This window comes from Penaeus monodon, chromosome 6 (assembly GCF_015228065.2).
Source record: "Penaeus monodon isolate SGIC_2016 chromosome 6, NSTDA_Pmon_1, whole genome shotgun sequence".
Classification (NCBI taxonomy): Eukaryota; Metazoa; Arthropoda; class Malacostraca; order Decapoda; family Penaeidae; genus Penaeus; species Penaeus monodon.
The window spans coordinates 38,729,432-38,753,431 of record NC_051391.1 but is presented as its reverse complement, the minus strand read 5'-3'; the positions used below and the strand labels follow the sequence as shown (position 1 = coordinate 38,753,431).

At 36.2% G+C, this 24,000-nt stretch overlaps 2 protein-coding genes across 2 annotated transcripts in view; both read left to right on the top strand.

The window, feature by feature from the left end:
• Nucleotides 1-18,886, top strand: part of LOC119574446 (TBC1 domain family member 1-like) — a 77,230-nt gene extending 58,344 nt beyond the window's left edge. Inside the window, 16 exon segments of the mRNA XM_037921673.1 lie at nucleotides 4,791-4,911; nucleotides 5,153-5,269; nucleotides 5,415-5,625; nucleotides 5,858-5,996; nucleotides 9,259-9,518; nucleotides 11,972-12,111; nucleotides 12,490-12,630; nucleotides 12,855-13,004; nucleotides 13,133-13,294; nucleotides 13,545-13,696; nucleotides 13,956-14,048; nucleotides 14,205-14,364; nucleotides 14,681-14,850; nucleotides 14,961-15,170; nucleotides 15,316-15,483; nucleotides 15,904-18,886. Of these exon segments, the coding sequence (XP_037777601.1) occupies nucleotides 4,791-4,911; nucleotides 5,153-5,269; nucleotides 5,415-5,625; nucleotides 5,858-5,996; nucleotides 9,259-9,518; nucleotides 11,972-12,111; nucleotides 12,490-12,630; nucleotides 12,855-13,004; nucleotides 13,133-13,294; nucleotides 13,545-13,696; nucleotides 13,956-14,048; nucleotides 14,205-14,364; nucleotides 14,681-14,850; nucleotides 14,961-15,170; nucleotides 15,316-15,483; nucleotides 15,904-16,107 (2,598 nt within the window). The 3' untranslated portion in view covers nucleotides 16,108-18,886.
• A 3,091-nt stretch (nucleotides 18,887-21,977) lies between these two features.
• The window catches only part of LOC119573994, a 25,801-nt gene continuing 23,778 nt past the window's right edge, over nucleotides 21,978-24,000 (top strand). The window contains 1 exon segment of the mRNA XM_037921094.1: nucleotides 21,978-22,028. The gene's annotated coding sequence lies outside the window, so the exon portion shown is untranslated.

The window sequence follows — 24,000 nt, the reverse complement described above, 5'->3', positions numbered from 1 at the left end:
TAGATGCTTGATTATGTTGCAAACAGATCTAGGATTTAATAAGAATAATTATATCCTATGCAATCTGTTGTAGAAAATAAGTCTGCTAGGAAATTAACTTCCTTTTAAAAAAACGTGGTAGACTGAAAATAGCATGTCATAGTGAAGAGGGCCCAAATGGTATCCAAGCAACATGCAATCAAGCAAGCTCTATGTTATGTCTTAAACAGTTGTTCACCTGCTTATCCCTGACTGTTGTCATTGATAAAGATATAAAATCCCTCAGAAGAAGTCTCTTTTTGGCCTCATTCCAAAAACATTGTTTATACCACAGCAAAAAGTGTGGAGGGGCTTTAGGTATTTGTTTTCTGCAATTCTAACATATTATTATTGTGTTGTTATTATTGCTATTTTAATTGTTGTTGTTGTTGTACTTTATTATTATTGTTATTGTTGTTAATGTTTTATTTGTTACTAATTTTAACATTTTCTGGTAGTCATAGTCTGATGCAAAGCAAAGGCAGGTGCAAACAAACACTCATGTGTGTTGACAAGCTTCCATGCCTCCCTTTAGTGATGTTATTCTGTCTTCAGTTTTTTTGCCATTTTCCAATGTCTATATTTATCATTTGATTTGCTTTATCCAGATGGTAATAATACTGTATCATCTCTCTAGGAATCTATAACTCATTGCAATAATGGTAACAATAAGTAAAGTTTTGTTATTTGTGTCGTTTATTTTTATTTTTGCATAATAAATTTTCTGTAATACAACCTGTGCTGCCAGTCATGGCAGGTAGGAATAGGACCCTGGGCATGGAAATGTGTTCCTCCCTGGAGCTGGCACTCTTCCAGTCACAGCTCATGGACATTACATTCCACACTCATTTATCAATGGAAATAATGCAAAAGCCCCTTCATAAATGCCAAATGAGTCAAAACATCCTCCACGAGGTTTGCGCACTTGTGCTGAATCTCTTGTTACCCCAGCGTTTAGCTGAAATGCCTATGATGACAAGTGCACATCACCCTGACCCACAGTCAAATGTTCCCATGACAACATGTTCATGTCACCCACCCCTCATGCCAATTTTTTTTTTTTTTTTTTTTTATGACATGATGGTCACCTCATCCAGATTGTAGGGTTAATGTTTTCTTACTGTTAGTACTAGTACTCTTGTCCCCATTTATATACACATCTAACTTTGGGACTGATTCAAAGCACCTTAATCAGACCATCATATTCTTTTTTTTTTTTTTTTTTTTTTTTTTTGTTTCATGTTTACCTCACTTTCACTCTAGGTTTGCATGTAAGGTAAATGTAAGCAATGATCAGCAGCTACAGTTTTTTTTCTTATTTTTCATTTTGTGACCCTTAATTCAGGAGTAAATGGGATGATTAGGAATTGACTTTTGTTATTGTTGTTCATAGCTGTTATATGAAATTTATTATTTGTATAATATTTGTATATTTATTGTTACTTTTATTGTTAGTATTTCATCCATGGAAGTAATGGTTTTGTTGCCATGTGTTGGTTTGATGTCAGTTTCTTTTGGATTTCTTGCTTTCTTAGTTTATGAGTTGGATTATGGAACAAGTTATTAACATATTACAGTGAAACTATGTGTAGGTTTGCCATAGATCAGGGACCAATAAATTTGATTTTAGTTGTATAAAAAATCTAGAATGCAATTTCAAGATTTATCACTAGTATTATCCACTAAGAAAAATTAATCTGTTAGGAAATTGATTATAAAAAGAAAATGTTTTATAGCTTAGATTTCAAGTGTGCTATTAGCAGAGGTGTGCCCTGTTTTTATTACTGCTGTTATTTTGATCAGTATCATTATTGTTATGGATTATTTCAAAATTGTCATTGTCATATAATGATCATTGTAGTTAGATACAAATGCTAAATGTAATAGGGATTATCAGTCTTTATTTGTGCATGAAAAGGATTTACCTATCCCTCCCTCTCACCAGCCTACTGAACAAAAGCTGGAAGGTACTCACATGCACAAACTTTCTAGAAACTGCTAAATGGAAACTTAACTTGACAGAGTGACTTGGCCTTTGTTACCAAGTAGAATAATTCCCTAATAAGTGATGTGGATGCTAGTCGAAAGTTGAATGCTCAAACATTGCCCGTAATATCCAATTTTCCCACTTCCCCCAACCTCTATGTTGCCTTAATTCTCTTTCTTTGACAACTTTGTTGGAGGTTGGATGAAACAGTATGTCATTTGGAATTGGTGACTAGGTTATGGCAAGAGTCTCTAGTCAACTAAGAAATACTTACTTGAGTGTTGTATTTACAACCTTATATTTTTTTTAACCCAATCACTATGGATATATGTATTGCTCCCTGTAGTTTTTTTGTGAATTTTGTTACATACTGATTGCTCCACATGTGCTCGGCCACCAAGAAGTCTATTAGTAGGCCCTAGTGACCGCTCCTGATTTCCCCATTCCTTGAATTGGCGGGAAAATGTGTTTTTCTTTCTAATAATATTGATATTGATACTGTTTTTATTCTGACTGATATTATAATTATTAAATTGTTATTAAAACCTTGGTAACATTAAAGACAAGGAAATAATACAAAAGAAACTTTCCAAAAATCAAGGATAAAGGTAAACAAGGGAGATAGGTAGGACTAATAACTGACTAAGCACTTGTAGAGCCACGTATGTATAAATACAGTAAATAAACTTATATTACAGTGGGCATGGCATGTATTCTTGCCATTTGTGCCAATTGGGTTAAGTGTGCTAAATATTTATATAAAAAAATTCATGTGATAGTAACACATATTATTTTTGTGTAGGCTCGCAGTGTTTAATGGTGGATTTTTTCAAGATGTTTAATGACAAAATCAAGTGCATGAAGTAAGGAAATTGGTAATATATAGGTTGGGGGTCACTTCAAAACTTGGATGATAACAGACTGTTTTTTGAAATTAATGCTCATGAGACCACAGCTTAACCTAGTGCTGCTGGGGATGGCATATATGTACCTGCCATGCCCACAATGACTTCATTTTATTAATTGTATTTATACATAAATGGCTCCACTGGAGCCAATTACTAATCCTAGCTCTATCTCCTGTTTACCCTTTTTTGTGATTTTTGGAAAATATTATTCTATCTTATATTGCTATTAGTTAATGATACTGTCTTACTTTTAATGCCAATAATAATGGGAACAGCAGAGATATTAACCCTTGGTCAATATCATTCAATGGTTGTGTTGAACCAAGTCACAGATGGCACTGTATCTTGACATACCCAGCAAAGTTGGCTCATCTGATGGAGCTCGCCTTTCTCTGATATCAGCAACATCATTTGTTTGGTGTCATTATTAGACACAGGCACTTAGACTGAAGGAAAACCTTCCTTCCTTTCTCTCTCTCTCTCTCTCTCTCTCTCTCTCTCTCTCTCTCTCTCTCTCTCTCTCTCTCTCTCTCGCTTTCTTCCTCTCTCTCTCTCTTGCTTTCTTCCTCCTCTCCTCCCTTCTCTCCTTTCTTTCCTCTCTCTCTCTCTCTTTCTGCGCTCTCTCTCTCTCTGCTTTTCTTCTCTTTCTCTGCTCTCTTTCTCCTCTCTCTTTCTTCTCTCTCTCTCTCTCCCTCTCTCCTCTTCTTCTCTTCTCCTCTTTCTTTCTCTCATCTCTTTCTCTTTCTCTCTCTCTTCTTTCTATTTCTCTCTCTCTCTCTCTATCTCTCCTCTCTCTCTCTTCTCTCTTTCTCTCGCTCGACTCTTTCTCTCTCTCTCGTCTTTCTTCTCTTTCTCTCTTTCTCTCTTCTCTCTCTTCTACTTTCTCTCTCTTCTCTCTCTTCTCTCTTCTCTCTCTCTCTCTCCTTCTCTCTCTCTCTCTCTCTCTCTCTCTCTCTCTCTCTCTCCTCTCTCTCTCATCTCTCCTCTCTCTCTCTCTCTCTCTTCTCTCTCTCTCTCTCTCTCTCTCTCTCTCATCCTTTCTTATGCCTAATGTTGTTTATGAAGTACTGAATGGGGGAAACTGCCAATGCACCAACAACCCCATGTTAGTGGCCACTAGCCAGATGTTAAATCCATTGTTAATAGATGAAGAGAGATGAAGAGCATAAAAAACAAACAACAACAACTGAAAACTGAAAACTGAAAACTCAAGGAGGCGAAATCAGATGGTCACAAAACTACTAATTGACTCTTTGGTGACTGAGCACTTGTGGAGCCATCTATGTATAAATACATTTAACAAGACAGCACAATGAACATCATATTTTCTCGGGTTAAGCATGCACAGAAGGTGTCAATACAATCATTATGTTGTTATCTCTGTATTATCTCTACAGAGATAAGCATTTCCTTTCGCTTGTCTACTCGAGTGATAGAGTGGTCAGTGCAAATCCCAAGAGAAGTGCATTATAGTATCACTGGAACCTTGCTAAATTTTGTATGTAAGCAGAATGTTTTTTGTTGTTTTTTAATAGAAATGTTTATGTATCCTCATTATTTTTCTATACTCTTTTATTTTCCTGTATATTTCTATTTTTGTCTGTGGATCCTATTATCCTGTCTCCTGTTAATACTCCCATGTAATCCTTATTTTCTCTTATGTTCATATATCCTTTTTTTTTCTTTTCTTTCTTTTTTTTGTGTTTCTTATATTGTTGTCTTTCTTTCAATACATCATCAGTGTATAGTTTAAAGATAATTAGAAAATGTTCACAGATATTATTGTCTTATTAGTCTTCCTAGATATACACTTTTTATTTGAACAGACTTGTACTTCATACTGATGATATTACTTTAATTTTATGTTGTCTTTTCAGGGCGTCAAACAGAATGATCATTTCGGATTCATTTGCCGAGAGATAAGCGGTGACACCCCTTGCTACCTTGGATATGTTTTTAAGTGCCAGATCAGCTCAGTTACTGATGAAATCATGCAAGGTTGTAAAGATGATTATTCATTCGTTATTGTAAATTTGAAGTAATGAAGAACTTGTCATAAACAAAATTTTATATAACTAATGTAGATTCCATGAATCAACTTTCATATACTTCTATCCTCTATGTAAGTGGCATCTTTGATCATTGTTACAATCATTAAATATGTATCCCAATTGAACCTCAGAAATACTGATAATGTTATCACAAAAGTGTAATGATCAAATATCTTTTGAAATTACAGCTCTTAGTAAAGCTTTTGCTGCGGTGCATGAAGCACAGTTACGTGAAAGACAAGAAAACCTGTTGTGTGATCAGTGTCCAATGAGGTGGTTCAGCCAGCTGTGTGCGGAGGTTGAAGGTAATACCTTATGTGAATTTTTATGTGAAATGTTATTTTTTTGTTATAACTGAATTGTTTTTTTTGTTTTTTTTTAATAATAAATTGTTATGGAGATGACAGAGGATTAAATTAAATTAAATTAAATTTATCTTTTTATTGATAGGGATGCCTGCAGCTAAAGCCCACACAGTTATTATGAAACGCTTGAATTCACTGCCAGAAGAAGATCGGACCACCCTTATTGCAAAATATGAGGGGGCAGAGGTTTCAGATACTCAGGCTCAGAATAATATTCTGATGATGCTCCTCAGAGCTCATTTTGAGTGCAAGCAGTCGACTCACACCCACACTGCCCTACCTGGTGGTGGAGTTAAGTAAGTGGATTGTGGGAAGCCTGTATTCTTGTTGAGAATTGCTCATTTTTGTATTTGTGTTTTCTGATTTTTCACTCCTTAATTAATGGGATTTAGTTAAGATTAATTAATTAGATTATTAATTTCTCATTACTTTTTGCTGTCAAGTAATCTGTGAAGAAGATTCTCATGTAATATATTTTTTTTAGGGTATCCTTTTTTTCCGTTATTTAATAGAGATGTATTCCAACAGGCCAGATTTCCATATAGGTGCAAATTTTGAGTCCTCCATACGTCGAGCCAAAAAGAGCCTGGCAACATCTTTCAACCAGTTACTGAAGCGGGAGGGACGAGAAAGTGAGAGTGCTGAACGAGAGGGATCACCTGCAGAGGTATTGAATGATCTGTTTGAGGGTACACATTTGTGAATGAATATATGTGAATATGTATGAATGATGTTATGCATTGAAATAAATACACATTTACACATTTAAAGTTTAGTATATTGCAAGATGATTGAATAAATATGAATGAAGATATAAAGAGGGATAAATAGAACAATAATTTTGATAATGATAATGACAGATAACTGTTACTGATGATTATGATATTGGTAAAGATAAATACACTATGGAAAATGATAGTATACATTTACATAGGAATATATATAAATAGGTCTGAATGCAGAGCAGAAAGATGAATAACCATGTTAAGTACTACATAATGAATACACATTTTAAAATGATTTTCTTATGTTAGAAAGAAATATGAAATCAAAATTATCCCCTTAAGACTGCATTCTTCAACCCACTTTGTCCATCCAGCTGCAAATACCCTCAAATACTCTTTGTATGTTCACATATCACATAGGTTCAATGGAAAGAATTAACTTGTGTCCAGGATGCTTTAATCCTGAATATAGTGTACAGAGCATCTGCCGCAATCTTGTGTGATGTAAACAGAGGCCTCTCTCTCCAGAGGGACGTTGAGTATAAAGAGCTCCACAGTGGTATAGTGACTTTCAGCATCAGTAAGAAAATGTCAACTGCACCGGACGAGATGCCACTTTTTTCCATGTATCTAAAAGAATGCATATCCAATACCATACAAATGTGATGCATCCATGTAAAATGCTGTGGGGCAGTTGGGGTCAACATGCGCAAGGATTGGAGTAGAAAACTGCTTTTTTAACATGATCAAAGAACTCTTGGAGTGCTGAAGTCCAAATAAACTGGTTTCTGGGGCTCATATGGGGTCGTAGTGTGTTAGCACAGGCGGTTAGGGCTGGCGGGAAGTCTCCTAGCTGATTTGCTAAACCCCTGAAAGAAAGAAGGTCTGTTAGATTACACAGTGTGGGAAACTCTGCCTTAACTTTTGTTGTCTGCTATGATAACAGTCTGAGACAAGTTGTAACCGCAATATTGTACTTCAGGTGCAGCACAGATAAACTTATCAGCATTGATTGTAATCCCATGTCTACATCTAGCCAGGATTGTACAAAGTTGTTAAAGGTGCTGGGTATTATCTGTATCCCATACTAACACATCGTCAATTACTTTGACGCAGTTGTCAATGCCTGAGAGTGCGATATCTTTGCCAATAACCCATTGTTGTATCAAGAGTTGAGAAAAAAATGTGCTTCCTGAGTTATCTGATAAACTGCATCATAAGGAATAGGATATGGGTGTGCTGTACGTACTACTTGTTTGTTGACTCTTGACAAGTCTACTGTCAAACGAACACCACCCTTTGCGTTGAGGATGACTACCAAGGGATGGCACCATTCATAAGCTTTGTCTTCTACTGGCTCATTGATGTTCTGATACCCTGGTATCGATTTCCTTCTTTACATTGTTACACCAATCAAGTGGAATAACATGGGGAGTGTAGAGAGCAAAGGGTTGTGCATCAGATTTCAGATGGATCGTCATAGGTGGTCCTTTCATTTCATGAAGCTGTCTGCTATTCTGAAGGTCTGTAGTTCCCATCAGTACATCTGGGAAGTCCTTAAAGGAGGTAAGCAAAATACTTTTTGATTGTGGATTCACATGTGCCACATGTGAAAGACAGGAAGAGATCTCGTGGTAGGGACTAGGGTAGTCATGAGGAATAATAGCCAAGTCTTGCGCATGGTGCCATGAAAGCATTTGGGAAGTTGTTGAAGACATGGATACATATGTCCTTACTTATGCTTGAATAAGTAACACTTGCTTAAAATTTCCCAATGGCATTAAGTGAAGATCCATTTGCCGCTTGTTGAAGGGATGGGGAAGTATTAAGGGCTTGCATGCGTTCTGCCAGATCACGATCACATATGCCTGCAATGATACCATCTAAGTGACGATCATCAAGGCATTGTCTATAGAGAGGGGCATCAGCAGCCATCTGCTTCAGATTTACATAGAAAGCATCAAATGTTTGACCATGAGCTTGATGAACTTGAGTAAACTGCTGGCAACAAAGTGTTTGGTTTCTTTGTCGTCTCATGTGGCTGTCAATAAGATGAAGGATGTCACTGATGGGAATTGTAGAATCTGCAGGGAAACCAAGGGAGTGTACAATTATTTCCTTCATCTCGTTATCAAGACAATGGTGTAAATATGCTAGTTGTACATGCTGAGAGTGCAGATCTAATTCTCCTGCCATGATGATGTAATCTTCCCATAACGTTTTCCATTCTTCATACACTCTGATGAATTGGTTGAAAGGAGTGGGAAGAGGAATGCCAGGAATTTTGAGGGGCGACTGTATTATGTCTATAGGGACCATTGCCAGTGTGGGTGGCATAGAGACCATTGCCAGTGTGTGTAGTGTCATTGAGGTAGGTGCCAATGTGTCAGGCGGTGAGGATGTTGCCAATGCATCAGGCATTGAAGTTGTTGCTGAATCATCAGGCGTTGAGAAAGTCTGGGCAGGGGAGGTAGATGTTGATGTCAGGTGTGACAATAAAGCTTGTAAAGTCTGGGTCATCAAATCTCTTGTTGCTTCACATAATCCAGGAGAACAGAAGTTGTAACTTCTGTTGGAGTAGTTTCTGTGGTGGAAGGTATGGAAAATTTTCTCTCTTTAGGCAGCATTATAGTGTGTTGTATTAATAAGTATTGATATATAACTCTAAACTATGCACATAAACTCACAGAATGTGGTAATAATTTGTGAATGCATGGATCTCCCTGTAATTAATCATAGAAAACGTGTGGCAACAAGACGTGCTGTCACAGAGAGGACCATGTGTCAGTATATCGCGTACTTTAACATGATATATTAGGGCACTGAACACTGGGCAACACTAGAACACTACACTGCACTACATCATGTATGTTCACATATCACATTGGTTCAATAGAAAGAGTTAACTTGTGTCCAGGATGCTTTAATCTTGGTCATACTGCCGCGATCTCCCATGCGTAATGTAAACAGAGGCCTCTCTCTTCAGAGGGACGATGAGTATAAAGATATTCAACTATGAAACATATATAAAGGCAGAGCATGATGACAAATAGCATATTCTAATATGACTAAATTTCTGATATACATACACTTTTACCAGGAGAAAATTTGTAGATTGTTTGGTGTAGTTGTCTCTGATGGCTGGAAGGGAGCATTACTCAGTTGAGTTAATCACAATTATAGATAATCCTTTCACCATTCCAGGATCAGTCATCCAGCTCATCTGGGAGTAGCTCTGGGGAGAAGCACCATACCTCAACCACAACCCCCCCAAAAGTGCGCATGGAAGGCCTCAGTGACTCCCCCCTTGGCCATCGTCACCGGCCTCGTTCATCTACCGTCAGTTCCTCTGGTGGAGATTCCATGAGGCGTGAGTTCCTTGCCAAACGGGCAGCAGCTAAGCAGAAGATGATTGCTGAGAAGGCAGCTAAAGAGAGTGCACCTGTTAGTCCAAAAAGAAATATGTAAGTTTGTTGAACCTTTTTATTTTGGTTTTCATGTAAATATAATATATCTGAGAGAAAAGTTATAGGTGGTATAGAACCAAGTGAAACAACTGAGTTTCATCATTAGCAAATAGCAGTTGCAAGGTAACAATGTGGGGGAGGGGAGAAGATTCTGTAAGCAAGCAGAGTACTCTGCCAGTCAGTCTGCAGCCCAGATGGAGAGAGGATTTCAGGGAAGAATCTCCTCTCTGCAGAGCAGAGAGGAGGAGATTCATGCCTGTAGCTAACTCCAAACAGACCCTCCCCTGAGAGAAAAGAAGCAGTTACAGAACAGAATAAATAATGCATACCATAGCTAACTGGCTTTGGGAGATTGATAGTAGTATCCCAGGCTGTTGATTAACCAGCACTAGGATATTGGCAGCAGCAAAAATGGGTTGGGCCTCAGCTTTCCTGTAGGGTTACACAACTGCTAACCAGTTTCAGGAGCTGGCTCTAGGAGGGTTGCAGCACCACAGATGAGCTGGGGGCCACTAACTGGCCAATGGGAGGCTGCACTGGCAGGGAGAAATGGGTCATTTTACCAAAAGTAAAGGGCTAACCATGGCTAATCAGTACAAAGGTAACAGAATTGGCAAAGAATTTTTGGGCCAAGCTGTGAGCTATCTGCTGTGGCATCTCGACTCTGTCAGTCAGGATAGTGGACTGCTGGTAGCCCAAAGCATGGCCGCTTCTGCAGTCACTTTTGAGGAAACAACAACTCCTGTGGGAATACCTGGGTTATAGAATGACAATTGGGCAGAATAAGGGGTGAGTCTGTGAAAAACGAAGGGCACAAAATGAGTGGAAGAACCCAAAAAAATCCCCCAAGAAGGGGAGAGGGCATAACAACATACACACTAAAATATTAATTATTCTCTATATCCTCATCCTCTTCCCCTTTCTATTCCTCTTTTGCTTTCTCCTCCATAGCCTCTTTCTCCTCTTCCTCCTCATCCTCCTCCTCCTCCTCCTATTATTCCTCCTCTTCTTCCTTTCTCTTCCTCTTATTCCTCTTCTTCTTCCTCTTCTTCCTCCTCTTCTTCCTCCTCTTCTTCCTCCTCTTCTTCCTCCTCTTCTTCCTCCTCCTCCTCCTCCTCCTCCTCTCCTCTTCCTCTTCCTCTACCTGCTCTTCCTTCTCTTTCTCCTCTTCCTCCTCATCTTCCTCCTCTGTCACCACCACCTCCTCTTCCTCTCTCCTCCTCTATCTCCACCTCCTCTTCCTCTCTCTCCTCCACCTCCTCTTCCTCTCTCTCCTCCTCCTCCTCTTCCTCTCTCTCCTCCTCCTCCTCCTCCTCCTCTCTTCCTCCTCCTCCTCCTCCTCCTCCTCCTCCTCCTCCTCCTCCTCCTCCCCTTCCTCCTCCTCCTCCTCCTCCTCCTCTTCCTCCTCCTCCTCCTCCTCCTCCTCCTCCTCCTCCTCCTCCTCCTCCTCCTCCTCCTCCTCCTTCTCCTGCTCTGCCTCTCCTCCCCCATTCTACTTTCTTTTAGGAGTTTCCTTTTCTCAAGGACATTTATAAATGAGGTTAGTAGGTTCAGGAAAAAAGATTACCACAAGGTGGCCTTGAATATGTGATTCATGTCCCCCCTTCCCTTTTTGTCTGTCCCTTTCCCTCTCCCTCTACCTCTTCCCCCCTCTCCCTTCCCCCTTCTCCTTTTTCTCTCTCTTTCACTCCCCATCTCTCTTCCTCTTCCCTCTCCTTCTCCTGCCTTCCTTTCCCCACACACTAACAATTGTGGCCCCCACACATTTTATTTATTTATTTATTTTTTTTTTTCCTTCTCTCATTTTCTGTTTCTATTCTTTCATTTTAGATTACCCCCTCCCTTTCTGATTTTCACTTTCTGAAGGATAATTTTGTAGATGAGGTTACTATGCATTGAAAATCTACAATGAACTAGTATATGGATGATACAAAACATAAATATTGAATTTTCACTTCAAATAATAGTGGGAAAAACTTAATGTTTATCTATGAGGCAAAGGTTAAGTCTTGGAAATAAAAGTTTATCTTTCTTTAGGAAATCAGATAGGAAGAGGAGTTAGGGAATTGCCAGTATGAACTTTCTCATTTACTTATTTTTTTCTTTAAATGTACTCCTTGTATTTGTGTTTTATTATATTGTTTTTCCTTTTTGAGGTCAGTTACTTTGCTTATTAACAGATTACTTTTAATCAGTTGTAGCAACAATATAATATGAGTTCATATAATGTAACAGCTAATGGGAACCACAGGATGTTAGGACAGGATGCCACTTTGACGTTGGAAATTACAGTACTCGGTGGGAAACACAGATCTCTGATAGCATGAGTGCTAGTAGCCATTAGTGCCTAGAAGTTTAGGTTGTTGATAATTGCCTCTTGATATTTTAACAAGTTTTGATCCTCCAAAAATGAAAAATGTCTTCTATATATTGCACACACTCTTTGTCAGTTTTATGAAGGTGGGATCATCAAGTTCACGAACTGAGGAGGAACACAGCTCGGAAGGAAAGAACAGTAGTAAGTCATCGTCTTCTACTTCATTCAGACATGCCATTCTTCAGCGTGTGGTGTCTCCTTGTAACAAAACAGGTAATTTAACAAAATATTAGTGATTGATGCTAAATAACTTAATGTATTATATGGTATAGGTGTAGTCTGACATACAGATAACATTAATTTGCTAATGTCATTCATATATTCATGATTTTCATACAAATTGTCATTCACATAATTCAGGTTCATCGACAGGTTACATATACATGTAAAGACCTTTAGTCATAATTTTTTAAAATCAAGAGATTACTACAACTATAATGCATACATTATTTAAACTTTTATGCAGGCAATTAAATTCCATGCCAGTGAAAATAATTCACATCAAGCTAGATTTTGAACATTAAGTGAGACTATGTCTATGCCTAAATTATATGTTAGATAACTTAATACATTGATTATTGCTACCAACAGAAGGACAGGATCAGGCACGAGGCCAGTTAGAAAAGCCTTTGGGAAAGAGATCAATAGCACAATTAAAAGTGATCTGGAAGAAAGCAATATTCCAGCAGATTCTTCTTAATAGAATGGAGAAGGAAAGCCAGCGCATAAGAGGTAGGCTTAGTAAAGTTCTTTGATTTTTATTTATTGTTTATTTGAATTCATTGGTAATTTAAATTGTGTCAGATAAATCATCACACTTGATATTTTTATGAAGCTTCATAGTGCTCTAATGCAGTTGAGAAATATGATTTAAGAATATAAGTTGTAAGAGATTGTCTGTTTGTGTTTATTTTCAACACAGATTTATTTATTTATTTATTTTTATTTTTTTAAAGCTTACCAGCAAGAGGTAGCCCTTTTGCGAGTACGGTTAAATTATGATGAAGAAGACCTCCCTCGGGAGGCTGTACAGGCTTGGGAATTGATGCTCTCCAGACCTCATGTCAGAATTGATTCAAACATCCTCCATAGTGGTGTTAAGCAAGGTAAGAGAGAGCTTTGCATTGTACTTTCATTTGGTTTTATAAATGAAGCCTTTTCAAGAGAAATCTTGTTGATGTATAACACATTTTGCAGTACTGAAAAGACATCTCTCTGAACTTTACTGTTACAGGTGTCCCAAAAGCAGTTCGTGGGAATGTCTGGGAGCTCCTTGTCCACCAACACATAGCACGGAATCCAAAAGCTCTGCCGCAAGTACCTAATTACAACACACCTTTTGAGAGCATGATCAAGGACCTCACATCACAGCACCATGCTATACTCATAGACTTAGGTGTGAAATCTTTTTTTTTTTTTTTTTTTTTTTTTTTTTCATGGGTACCAACCTAATGAATGGAAGTAAATTTAGATTATTGTGAATAATGTCACAAATGGATGTTACATATTCCATAGTTTTGCATAATCAGAAAGGAGATATTTTTAGAGTTTTTTTTTTTTTTTTTTTTTTTTTTTTTTTTTTTTTTTTTTTCGAATTTTACAGAATATGATTTCTTCATTTATAATGATATTTTTTTTATCACCAGGTCGTACGTTCCCAACCCATCCTTACTTCATGCAGACTCTTGGGCCTGGTCAGCTGGCCCTTTTCAATGTCCTAAAGGCTTATTCACTTCTTGATAGTGATGTGGGTTACTGCCAAGGCCTTAGTTTTGTTGGAGGTGTTTTGTTGCTACATGTAAGTAATATTTTCTTTTTTCTTTTTACTGATATGCTTTCATGTCATCCAGTATATTTTCTGATATTGAAGCATCTTAGGGAGAGTAGGTGCTTAGTGTCATAGAATTGCTTAGAGTAATTTAAATTTTTCAATGCGAAATTGTAATGTAACATTAGCCAAAGTATCTCTGCAAAACATCTTGCCTTTAACCATACAAATAGTTGAATTTTCTAACATTTAGTAATCAATGGTATGTATTACATCCAATCACTTGCAGGCAGAAGATGAAATTGCCTACAATCTGCTCAAACATTTAATGTATGTAATGGGATGCAGACGTCAGTACAGACCAGACTTCATTGGTCTTCAGGTTAGTTTGATATATAATAATTGCGGTGGTTTAAGGTCTTGGAATGAACATGAGCATTATGAAGTATGAAATGCTGAATTTCTGATTTTTTTACGAGAAACTGTTAATGAGAAGTTTATCTTTATTTTGTATAAACATTTCTTGATTTATCAACAGGTACAAATGTATCAACTCTCACGCTTGTTACATGACCAGCTACGGAAATTGTATGACCATTTGGAGAGCCATGAGGTTACACCCCAGCTTTTTGCTGCTCCATGGTTCCTGACGATGTTTGCTTCACAGTTCCCATTAAGTTTTGTTGTTCGTGTATTTGGTAAGAGCATTTTTATTGTTTAGTATTTTTGGATTATTACATATGATGATAATCATTTTGCTTAATTTTTTGTTGGTGCTATCTGTTTGAACTTAAAGTAGTTTGCATTTGATGATGAAACATTGATATATCTTATCATGTTATATAATAAAACTTTCAAAATATTGATGTTCCTTTTGTAATATAGGTAAATTTCTCTAGGCTTTAAATTTTTTAACTTGCAAGATTCTCCTAACAAGCACATGTTAAAATAATAGTTATTCTGGTTAATATTCATGAATAAGCTTCATGTTATCTTACTTTGTTACTGTTACAGATTTATTATTCCTGGAAGGGATGGAAGCCATCTTTCGTGTTGCATTAGTGTTGCTAAGAACTCATGAAGAAGCATTGCTGGCATGTGATTCATTTGAGCAGATCATGGATTACATGAAAACAACCATGCCCAATGTTCAACTCTCTCAGCAAGGAAACATTATGTCTCAGGTATTTCCCTAGTTATGTTCTGTCAAGTCATTAGGTATTGTGTACTATCCATATGGTTATCTCTTAGTGAATATGTAACTTTTTTATATAATTGTTTCTCATATTTACAGGCTTGTGAAATGTCATTGAGCAGAGAACTCCATGCTTATGAAGTTGAGTACCATGTACTCCAGGAAGAGCTGGCTCTCTCTCCCCAGAAAGATGCAGATTTCAAGAAGCTTCAAGAAGCCAATAGAAACCTTAAGAGACAAAACTTAGATTTGTTAGAACAGCTTCATCATTCAAACTCACAGCAACATGCACTTGAAACTTCAAACCAGGTACAGACTGTTAAAATTTATTCGTGTCTGGCAGTTGCTTCATGATATCTTCTGAAACTGAATATCTGATTTGTGAATACATTTATATTTTTTTTCTAATTTATTTTTGACAAAAATTTTAAAGATCTAATATTATTCACTGTAGAGCCTGCAGCAAAGTCAGCACCATCTGGAGGTGAGGGTTAGATGGCTTGAACTCGAGCGTGGGAACCTGAAACAATTAGTGAGCCTTCTGTCGCAAAAGGTTTCTCCTGAAGCCTTGGCTGAAATTCCTCCTAACTTACAGCGGTTCTTGCCTACAGATGCTTTGAAGGTACTGCCTGTTATTTGGAATTTAATTAATTGAATATAACTTTTCATCCATCTGTCCATCTATTCATCCATTGATCCATCCATCAATCTATTTTTGCATCTATAATTTTGTCCATTTATCCATCCATCCATCCATCCATCCATCCATCCATCCATCCATCCATCCATCCATCCATCCACCCACCCACCCACCCCTACTTTCATTCACTCTGCTTTCTAACTCTTCTCACAGTAAGACTCCCACAAATCATAAATTAAAATATACTTTTCTTTTTATGTTTTAAACCCAGTGGACAAAAAATGCATTTTATGTTGGATATATTGAAATAATATGATTAGATTTGAGAATAGGCCTCAGTTCATGTTTCAGGTCAAGGTCCATGTTGTCATTGTAAGTAAAAGTATCACTTCACTTTTTTAGCAACAGCCTGAAAAGAAAGAGAACCTAGAGCTGAAGATCAGTGAGCCAGAGGACAGGGAATCTTTGAGGGAGAGCGACGATATCTCCTCATCTCTTCCAACAAATGACTTCCTCCTGGCTCATCAAGCTCATCAGACTCGAACGATGAGCATGGACTATGGTTCAATGCAGAGATACATCAAACATCTTGTTCACAATGATTAGGAGGCTTAAAGTTCAATTTCTTAGGAATGTCTATATATTAGGGGCAAATTTTTTTCTCATCTTCTTATTTATTCAAGAAAGAGAGAGGTATTTATGCTGGACCATCTTTATATTGGATGTGATTTGACCATGACTGAAGAGCATTATAATAGTATATCTAATATTTAGACAATTATTATTCAGCTATTTAAAGGGGAATATACTGTTAAAATTTAGGCTTTTGACAGCAGCAGATGTTGGGTTATTTTAACCTTTTGTCAAGGAAGATATTCAGGAACATTTATAAGAGTATTAATTGTATATTTTAGTGTCTGTGAAGAGGCTGTGTGCCAAAGAATGAATGAAGATAAATAGTTGTGCTCTATATGTAAGAGAATGTTAATATGCAGTTAAAACTAGACAGCTTTTGCCAGTTCATTGTAACAATGTGCTTTAAATGTGAACTGAAATGTTACATTAATAAACATGTACATATTTGTGTGTTATGTTAACAAATAAAGAGTGGTTTAAGTATCATATACAAGAGTGTGCAACAGTAAATCCTGGTGTATGTTGTATAGTAAGCAGCAAAAGTAGAAATAAAAACTGTTCATTAGCATAGAAGGTTTTGAAGTGGGAGATTAAATTTCTCCCAAATATGATATGATAACATGTAGATAAATTTCCTTGCAAGAGAAGACATAACAGAGCCATTCAGGTTATCTGTTTAATGCTTGTGAAAATTGTAAAGGAGAGGTTCTGATGCATTGATAATGTATGTAATAGTTGTATTTTTTATTTTGGTATATAAAAGTTTTATATTTATTAGCAGTTTGTAGAAGCCTTCCTAGGACATGAAGATTGTGTATTTGATATGTACTTTATTTTTTTCTAACAAGTTCATTTGTTTTTTGCATTTACAAGTTCAGTCCCTTCCACTTGCAAACTCACCACTTAGCATTAGCAATGTGTGTACAACTGGTTTTGAGACTTGTATCTGTAGACATATTCAGATGTGAGTCAAGACTGGTGGCTCACACAATGGCAATGCTGAAAGGTAAACATGGAAGTGGAGGAGACTACCATGTTTTCAGTTATGCATTGGCAGTTTTATCATTTTCTTTCCCAGTTCTTTCTGGATTGTCTTATTATTTTTTTGTTTCCTTTCTAAGACTTACTGTCTGGTGCTAATGCTTATGCATCTGAAAAATATTGCAGTAATTTTGAAGTGCATGACTTAGTGTGAATATGAATGCATTCTCATTTAGATTTGTGTGGCCTCAGGAAATGGTGGAATGGCTCTCCGTAAGTGTGACGTAGAATGTTACAATATTTTTTAGTGTTTGCTTTAGATTCTAACTCGAGACAGGAATTACAGATTTCACTGTAACTCCACAATTTTTACAGTAGAGGTGTATAATTTATGATATGATAGTGATAGTGTGTGCTGATGTGAATATACCCATTGCTTTTTTATATAATCTTAAGATTTGAAAGAAATATTAAAAATAACACAGCATTTGCACAGAAATTCATCTAGTCAAGAATTGTTTTCAATATGCAGTTATTTATGCAAAATATATATGTTTAACTCTCCCCTTTATTTAATATTTTCATTTTGCATGTCCATTTTTGTGTCATAAAACATTTTATTCAAGAAAAATGCTCAAGATAATTGGAAAAATTATCAATTTACTGTTATCCATTCTGTTTCGAGGGATCTATTAAGGAAAATATTGCTCCATTGCTAACCTTACTGTTGGGTCATCGGTTGACGTTACCAGGAGAAATAAATGTGTTTTGTGTAAAAGGTCCAGAATTCATGAAAGAATTCATGTTTTACTGTTACTGGGGATTGTTCCCTAACTATCCTAGCTTAGATCTACATATTTGAAGTTTGATAAAAAAAAACTTTTTATCTTCCCATAAAGTTCAATATTACTTACACCAGTAGTATCGATAGTAACTGTAGAATTTGCAGTAAGTATTATTTTTTAAAGATACTGTCTTAAAGATATGCTCTTTAGATTCATGCAGAATTGAGGGTGGTTTCAGCAATGGCAATTTAAAGCTAAAAGTGTACATATTAAAGATAGTAACCAAGTCTTGTAAGCTAAAATTATGTAGACTTACAAAAGAAACCAGAAAGAGGCAAGACAGTAACCAAGTCTTGTATTATAAAATTATATAGACTTACAAAAGAAACCAGAAAGAGGCAAGACATTAATAGCAATTATTGACTATTTGCTGAACACTATTCACCAACTAGTCTGATCTGTGCTCCTTGTCAGAGTTGAAGGTCAAGCATTTGCTCTTAAGTGTGTCTGTCTGATCTAGTTTTATGAAAACAAAATTACCCTTTTTCTATGTATAGCGTTATTCTGGAGAATAAAGAACAGCTTTCATAATCATTTGGGCAACATTACTTAAAGAAAGGTAGGAGTGCTCATATATTTGTAAATCATTTGCCGTTTCACTGATGAAATCATATTTTTGATTAAGGGACAGTTGATTTTATTCTGACATTGGTGTTGATATTTATCATTTTATGATATTTAATAAATGGAGGAATGTATTAGTAAAGGAAATTGGCAACTGCAATACTAGAGCATTAGAATGACTGGATGCTGCACCATGAATTAGATTTGGACAAACCCATCGATAGAGGTCATTTGGTATAATTATGGTACTAGTCTTAATAAATATAATTTTATTTGATGACATTTGTAGTAAACATGTGTTATTATAAAAAATATATATATACATAGATCCCTGTAAAATAAATTTTGATGCAAAAGGATTTTGATTTTTTGAAGCTCCTTTTGAAGATTTTTCATTTTTGTTTTCCTGCGAGTATTTTTTGTCTATTGTTTTTTAATTACTTGATTTTTATAAATTATAAATTTTTTTGCATGTGTGAATTTATGTGCGTTCAGCATATACATGCTGAACGTGTGTGTGTGTGTGTGTGTGTGTGTGTGTGTGTGTGTGTGTGTGTGTGTGTGTGTGTGTGTGTGTGTGTGTGTGTGTGTGTGTGTGTGTGTGTGTGTGTGTGTGTGTGTGTGTGTGTGTGTGTGTGTGTGTGTGTGTGTGTGTGTGTGTGTGTGTGTGAGAGAGAGAGAGAGAGAGAGAGAGAGAGAGAGAGAGAGAGAGAGAGAGGAGAAACAGTCAGACAGACAAACTTGTTATGTACTATAGATATCTGGTTTTTATTCTTTTTCTATTTTCTTAACTATAAACTTGGACAAAAAGAAGTAAAATGGACCTTAGTCCTTTTTCTTGACATTCATGTTCTTAAATTATTATGTCCGCAATGAAACATGCCGACTGCTTTTGTGAATTAATTTGACCCATTAATTTGTTTGTTTATACCTATAAGTAATATAAGAGACAAATACCAAAATTCACGAAAATAAGCAAAGATTACTGGCTGTGCTTACATTGGCTACTGTCTGTGTTATTGCGTTGAGACCTCTTAAGTATGATGTGAACTCTTATTTGATTCATTACCTTTGATATCTGAAGCTTGCTGTCTACAAGGGTATATATATATATATATATATATATATATATTATATATATATATATTATATATAATATATATATATATAATATATATTATATATATATATTATATATAAAAAAAATATTATATATATAAATTTAAAATATAATATTTTATTATAAAAAATTAAAATATATATAAAATTATATATATATATATTAAATATATATATTCTAAATATAAAATTATAATATAATTATATATATTATATATTTATAATAATTATATATATATAAATTTTATATATATAATATATATATATATTTATATATAAAATATATATATATATATATATATAGTATATATATATATATAAATTATCTAGATATACAAATATATGAAAAATAAAAAATTATACAATTAAATGAAATAAATAATATAAATTATTATAGATATATATATAAAACAAGTATAGTATATTTTTAGATATTATATATATCTATATATATATATATAATATATATATTTTAATAATATACATACACCACACACATATATATGCTATATTACATGTAAAAATTTAATAAATATATTCATATTATATATATATAATATTATATATATATAATATAATATATATTATATATATATAATATATATAAAAATTATATATTTTATATATTATATGGAAGGGGAAAAGGGGATCGTTGGGACTGAAGCAACTACTGGGGGCTTTACATACTCAGCAAAACCAGGCAAGGTTCTCGCCCACATTCTTCTGAAATGGATCCGTAACCTACCTACTGAGGCATCAGAGACCGGAGCAGTCTGGATTTACTCCCGGCAAGTCCACGATAGACCGTATATAGCGCTTCGAGTAATTGTGGAACGCCGTCAAGAGTTTGGTCGTGGGTTGCTTGCAGCCTACATCGACCTCAAGAAGGCGTTTGACTCGGGTGCATCGGAATCAACTATGGGAATCCTGAGGCTCAGGGGAAATTTCCCACAAGATATTGGGCCCGATAGCAACCTCTAATGGTACGAAGGGCTGTAAATGTGTGGGGATTCGAACTTTTCCCGGTAATCAGGGGTGAGGCAAGGCTGCGTCCTTTCACCAACACTTCAAACCCCTATGGATAACTGAATGAACTACCCGGGGGATAAAATTATAAAATAATTTTTTTTTAAAAAAAAATTTTATAAAAAAAAAAATTAAAAATTTAAAAAACCCCTTTTTTAAAAAAAAATTTTTTTTTTTTTTTTTTAAAAAAAAAAAAAAATTTTTTTTAAAAAAAAAAGGGGGGGGAAAAAAATTTTTTTTTTAAAATAAAAAATTTTTAAAAAATTTTTTTTTTCCCCAAAAAAAGGGGCCCCCCCAAAAAAAATTTTCCCCCCCCCAAAAAAAAAGGTTTGGGGGGCCCCCAAAAGGTTTTTTTTTTAAAAAACCCCCAAGAACCTTTTTTCCCCCACTGGGGGAAAAACCGGGGGGAAATTTTTTGGGGGGGGTTTTTTCCCCCAAAGGGTTTTAAAAGGGGGGGGAAAAAAAATTTTTTAAAAAAGGGGGGAAAACCCCCCCCCCAAAAAAAAACCCCTTTTTTGGGGGGGGGGGTTTTTTGGGGTTGGGGGGGGTTTTCCCCCCGGGGGGGGGGGTTCCCTAAATTTTTCCCCTTTAAAAAAAATTTAACCCTTTTCCCCCTTTTGGATTGGGGGGGGGGGAAAAAATTTTTTTGGAAAAAAAAAAAGTTTTTTAAAAAAAGGGGGGGGGAAAAAAAAAAAGGGCCCGGGGGGGGAATTCCATTTTTAAAAAACCAAACGGTTTAACCCTTTTCCCGGGGGCCCACCCCCAAAAAAAAAAGGGGGGGGGGGTTTTTAAAAAAACCCCCTTAAAAAAAAGGGGGGCCCAACCGGGGGGGCCCCCCTTTTTCCCCCCGGGAAAAAAAAGGTTTAAAAAAAAGGGGGGCCCCCCGGGGGCCCGGGGGCCCCCCAAAAAAAGGGAAAAAAAAAAACCCGGCCCCCAAAAAAGGGAAGGGGACCCCCCCTTTTCCCCCCCCAAAAAACCAAAAAAAAAATTTGGGGGTTTGGGGAAAAAAAGGGTTTAAAAATATAAAAAAAAATTTTAAAATATAAAAATTTTTTTTTTTTTAAAAAAAAAAACCCCCCAAAAAAAAAACCCCCCCCCAAACCCCAAACACACAAAAAACACACACACACCCCCACAAAAAACCCCCCCCAAACACACACACACACACACACACCCCCCCCGGCAGGGCCCCCCCCCAGGGAAAAACCCCCACACACCCAAAAAAAAAATTTTTAAAAAAAAAAAAATTGGCCCCCCAGGAGGCCGGGAACGTGGGGGGGGGCCCCCCCCACGGGGGGACGAGAGCTGGCTCCCGGTACCGGGATACCAAAGCGTCGTCTGCTTGAAAAGATATCGGTGAGTTAATTTTTGTTTTTGTTTTAGTCTAATACGTATTTTCTGTCTTTCGTTTATTTACCTTTTATTGAAAGGTTAACATATTCATATTTCTTGTAATGGCACGATAAGATTGTCCCCAAAGATTTCTAAAATGACGTAATTTTTTTTTGTGACGCTGGGGCCCCAAAATTTTTGGTTCCCAAACATAAAGTTTTCCCGAAAATGCCCATGGGGTGAAGAGGTTTTTAAAATGTTTTAATTTTTACATGTTATTGACATAATGAAAACGGAAGACGTTCTTGCTACACACAAACACACACACACACACAGTCACACACACACACACCACACACACCACACACAAAAAACACACACACACACACAAAACACCACACACACCACACACACCCACACACAACCCACCCACACAAAAACCACACACAACCACCCACACACACATACACGCAACATACCCGCCCCCAACACCCACACAAACCCACAAATAATATATAATATATATATATAAAATTATATATATATATACACATTTTTATATATTAATATGAATTTTTATAATATATATAATATTATAAAAATTATGTGTGTGTGTGTGTGTGGGGTGTTGGTTTTGTTTGTGGGGGGTGTGTGTGTGTGTGTGTGTGTGTGGGGTTTTTGGGGTGTGTGCGTTCGTGTGCGTGTGCGTGTGGTGTGACTGGGGGTGTGTGTGGGTGTTTTGTTTGGGGTGTGTGGTTTTTGTGTGTGTGGGTGTGTGTGGTTTGTTGGTGTGTGGGGGGTGGGGTGCGTGTGTTTTATGTGTATGTGTTTCGTGGTGTATGTGTATTTCGTATTTTGCATTTGCACGGGGTGTGTATGTTTGTTTTGCGTGTTTTATGTGTGTGTTTATATTTGTGTGTAAAGTGTGTTGTGTGTGGGGTGTGTTTTGTGTGTGGGTTTGGGGGTGTGTTTTTGTGTGGGTGTGTGTGTGTATGTGTGTGTGTGTTTGGGGGTAGGTTTTGTGGGGTGTGTATTTGTATGACTGGGATGGGGGTGTGTGTGTGGTTTGGGTTTTAATTTAATGTTTTTGTTTTCACACACAAAACCCCGCGCGCCGCGCCAACACCCCACACACACACACACACACCACCACACACACACACACACACACACCACCCCACACACACCCCACCAAAAAACGCATACACACGCCCCACACACGCAACCCCACGCACATTTCAACCACACAACCCACAAACAAAACGACACACACGCACAAATACCTACATAACACAATCGCCCCAAAAACCCCCCCCCCACAACACACACACACACACACACACACACACACACACCACACACCACACACACACAAAAACCACCAACACACACCCACACACAAACCCACAATTACAAAACACAAAAGCCCGTTCCGCCCCAATACCCCACACATAAACGGGACACACACAAAATAAACACATACACCATGTTACACCAAAAAAACCTATACGCACACCCACAACACAAAACACACAACACACACACACACACACACCACACACAAACACACATATATATTTATATATAAATATTTTATATATTTTATATATATATAATTTTATGATATATTTTATTATAACACACACACACAACCCCCACCCCACACAAACCCCACACCCACACACACACCAAAATATATATATAATAAAATTATATATAAATATATATATATATATATATAATATTTTTATATATATAAAATATATCTATATTATATATATAATATATATAATAATTGATATTATAATATAATATATTTTATATTTTCATTTATTAACCATTTTACAAAAATTTTATTTTTATATATTAAAAAATATTATATTTTTATATTTATATTTTTTTATCCTATAAATATCCAAATATTTAAAATTTTATATTTAAAGGTGCCTTATAAGTTAAATTAAATTTGATTACAGGTCGCCTTTTAGCCAAAAAT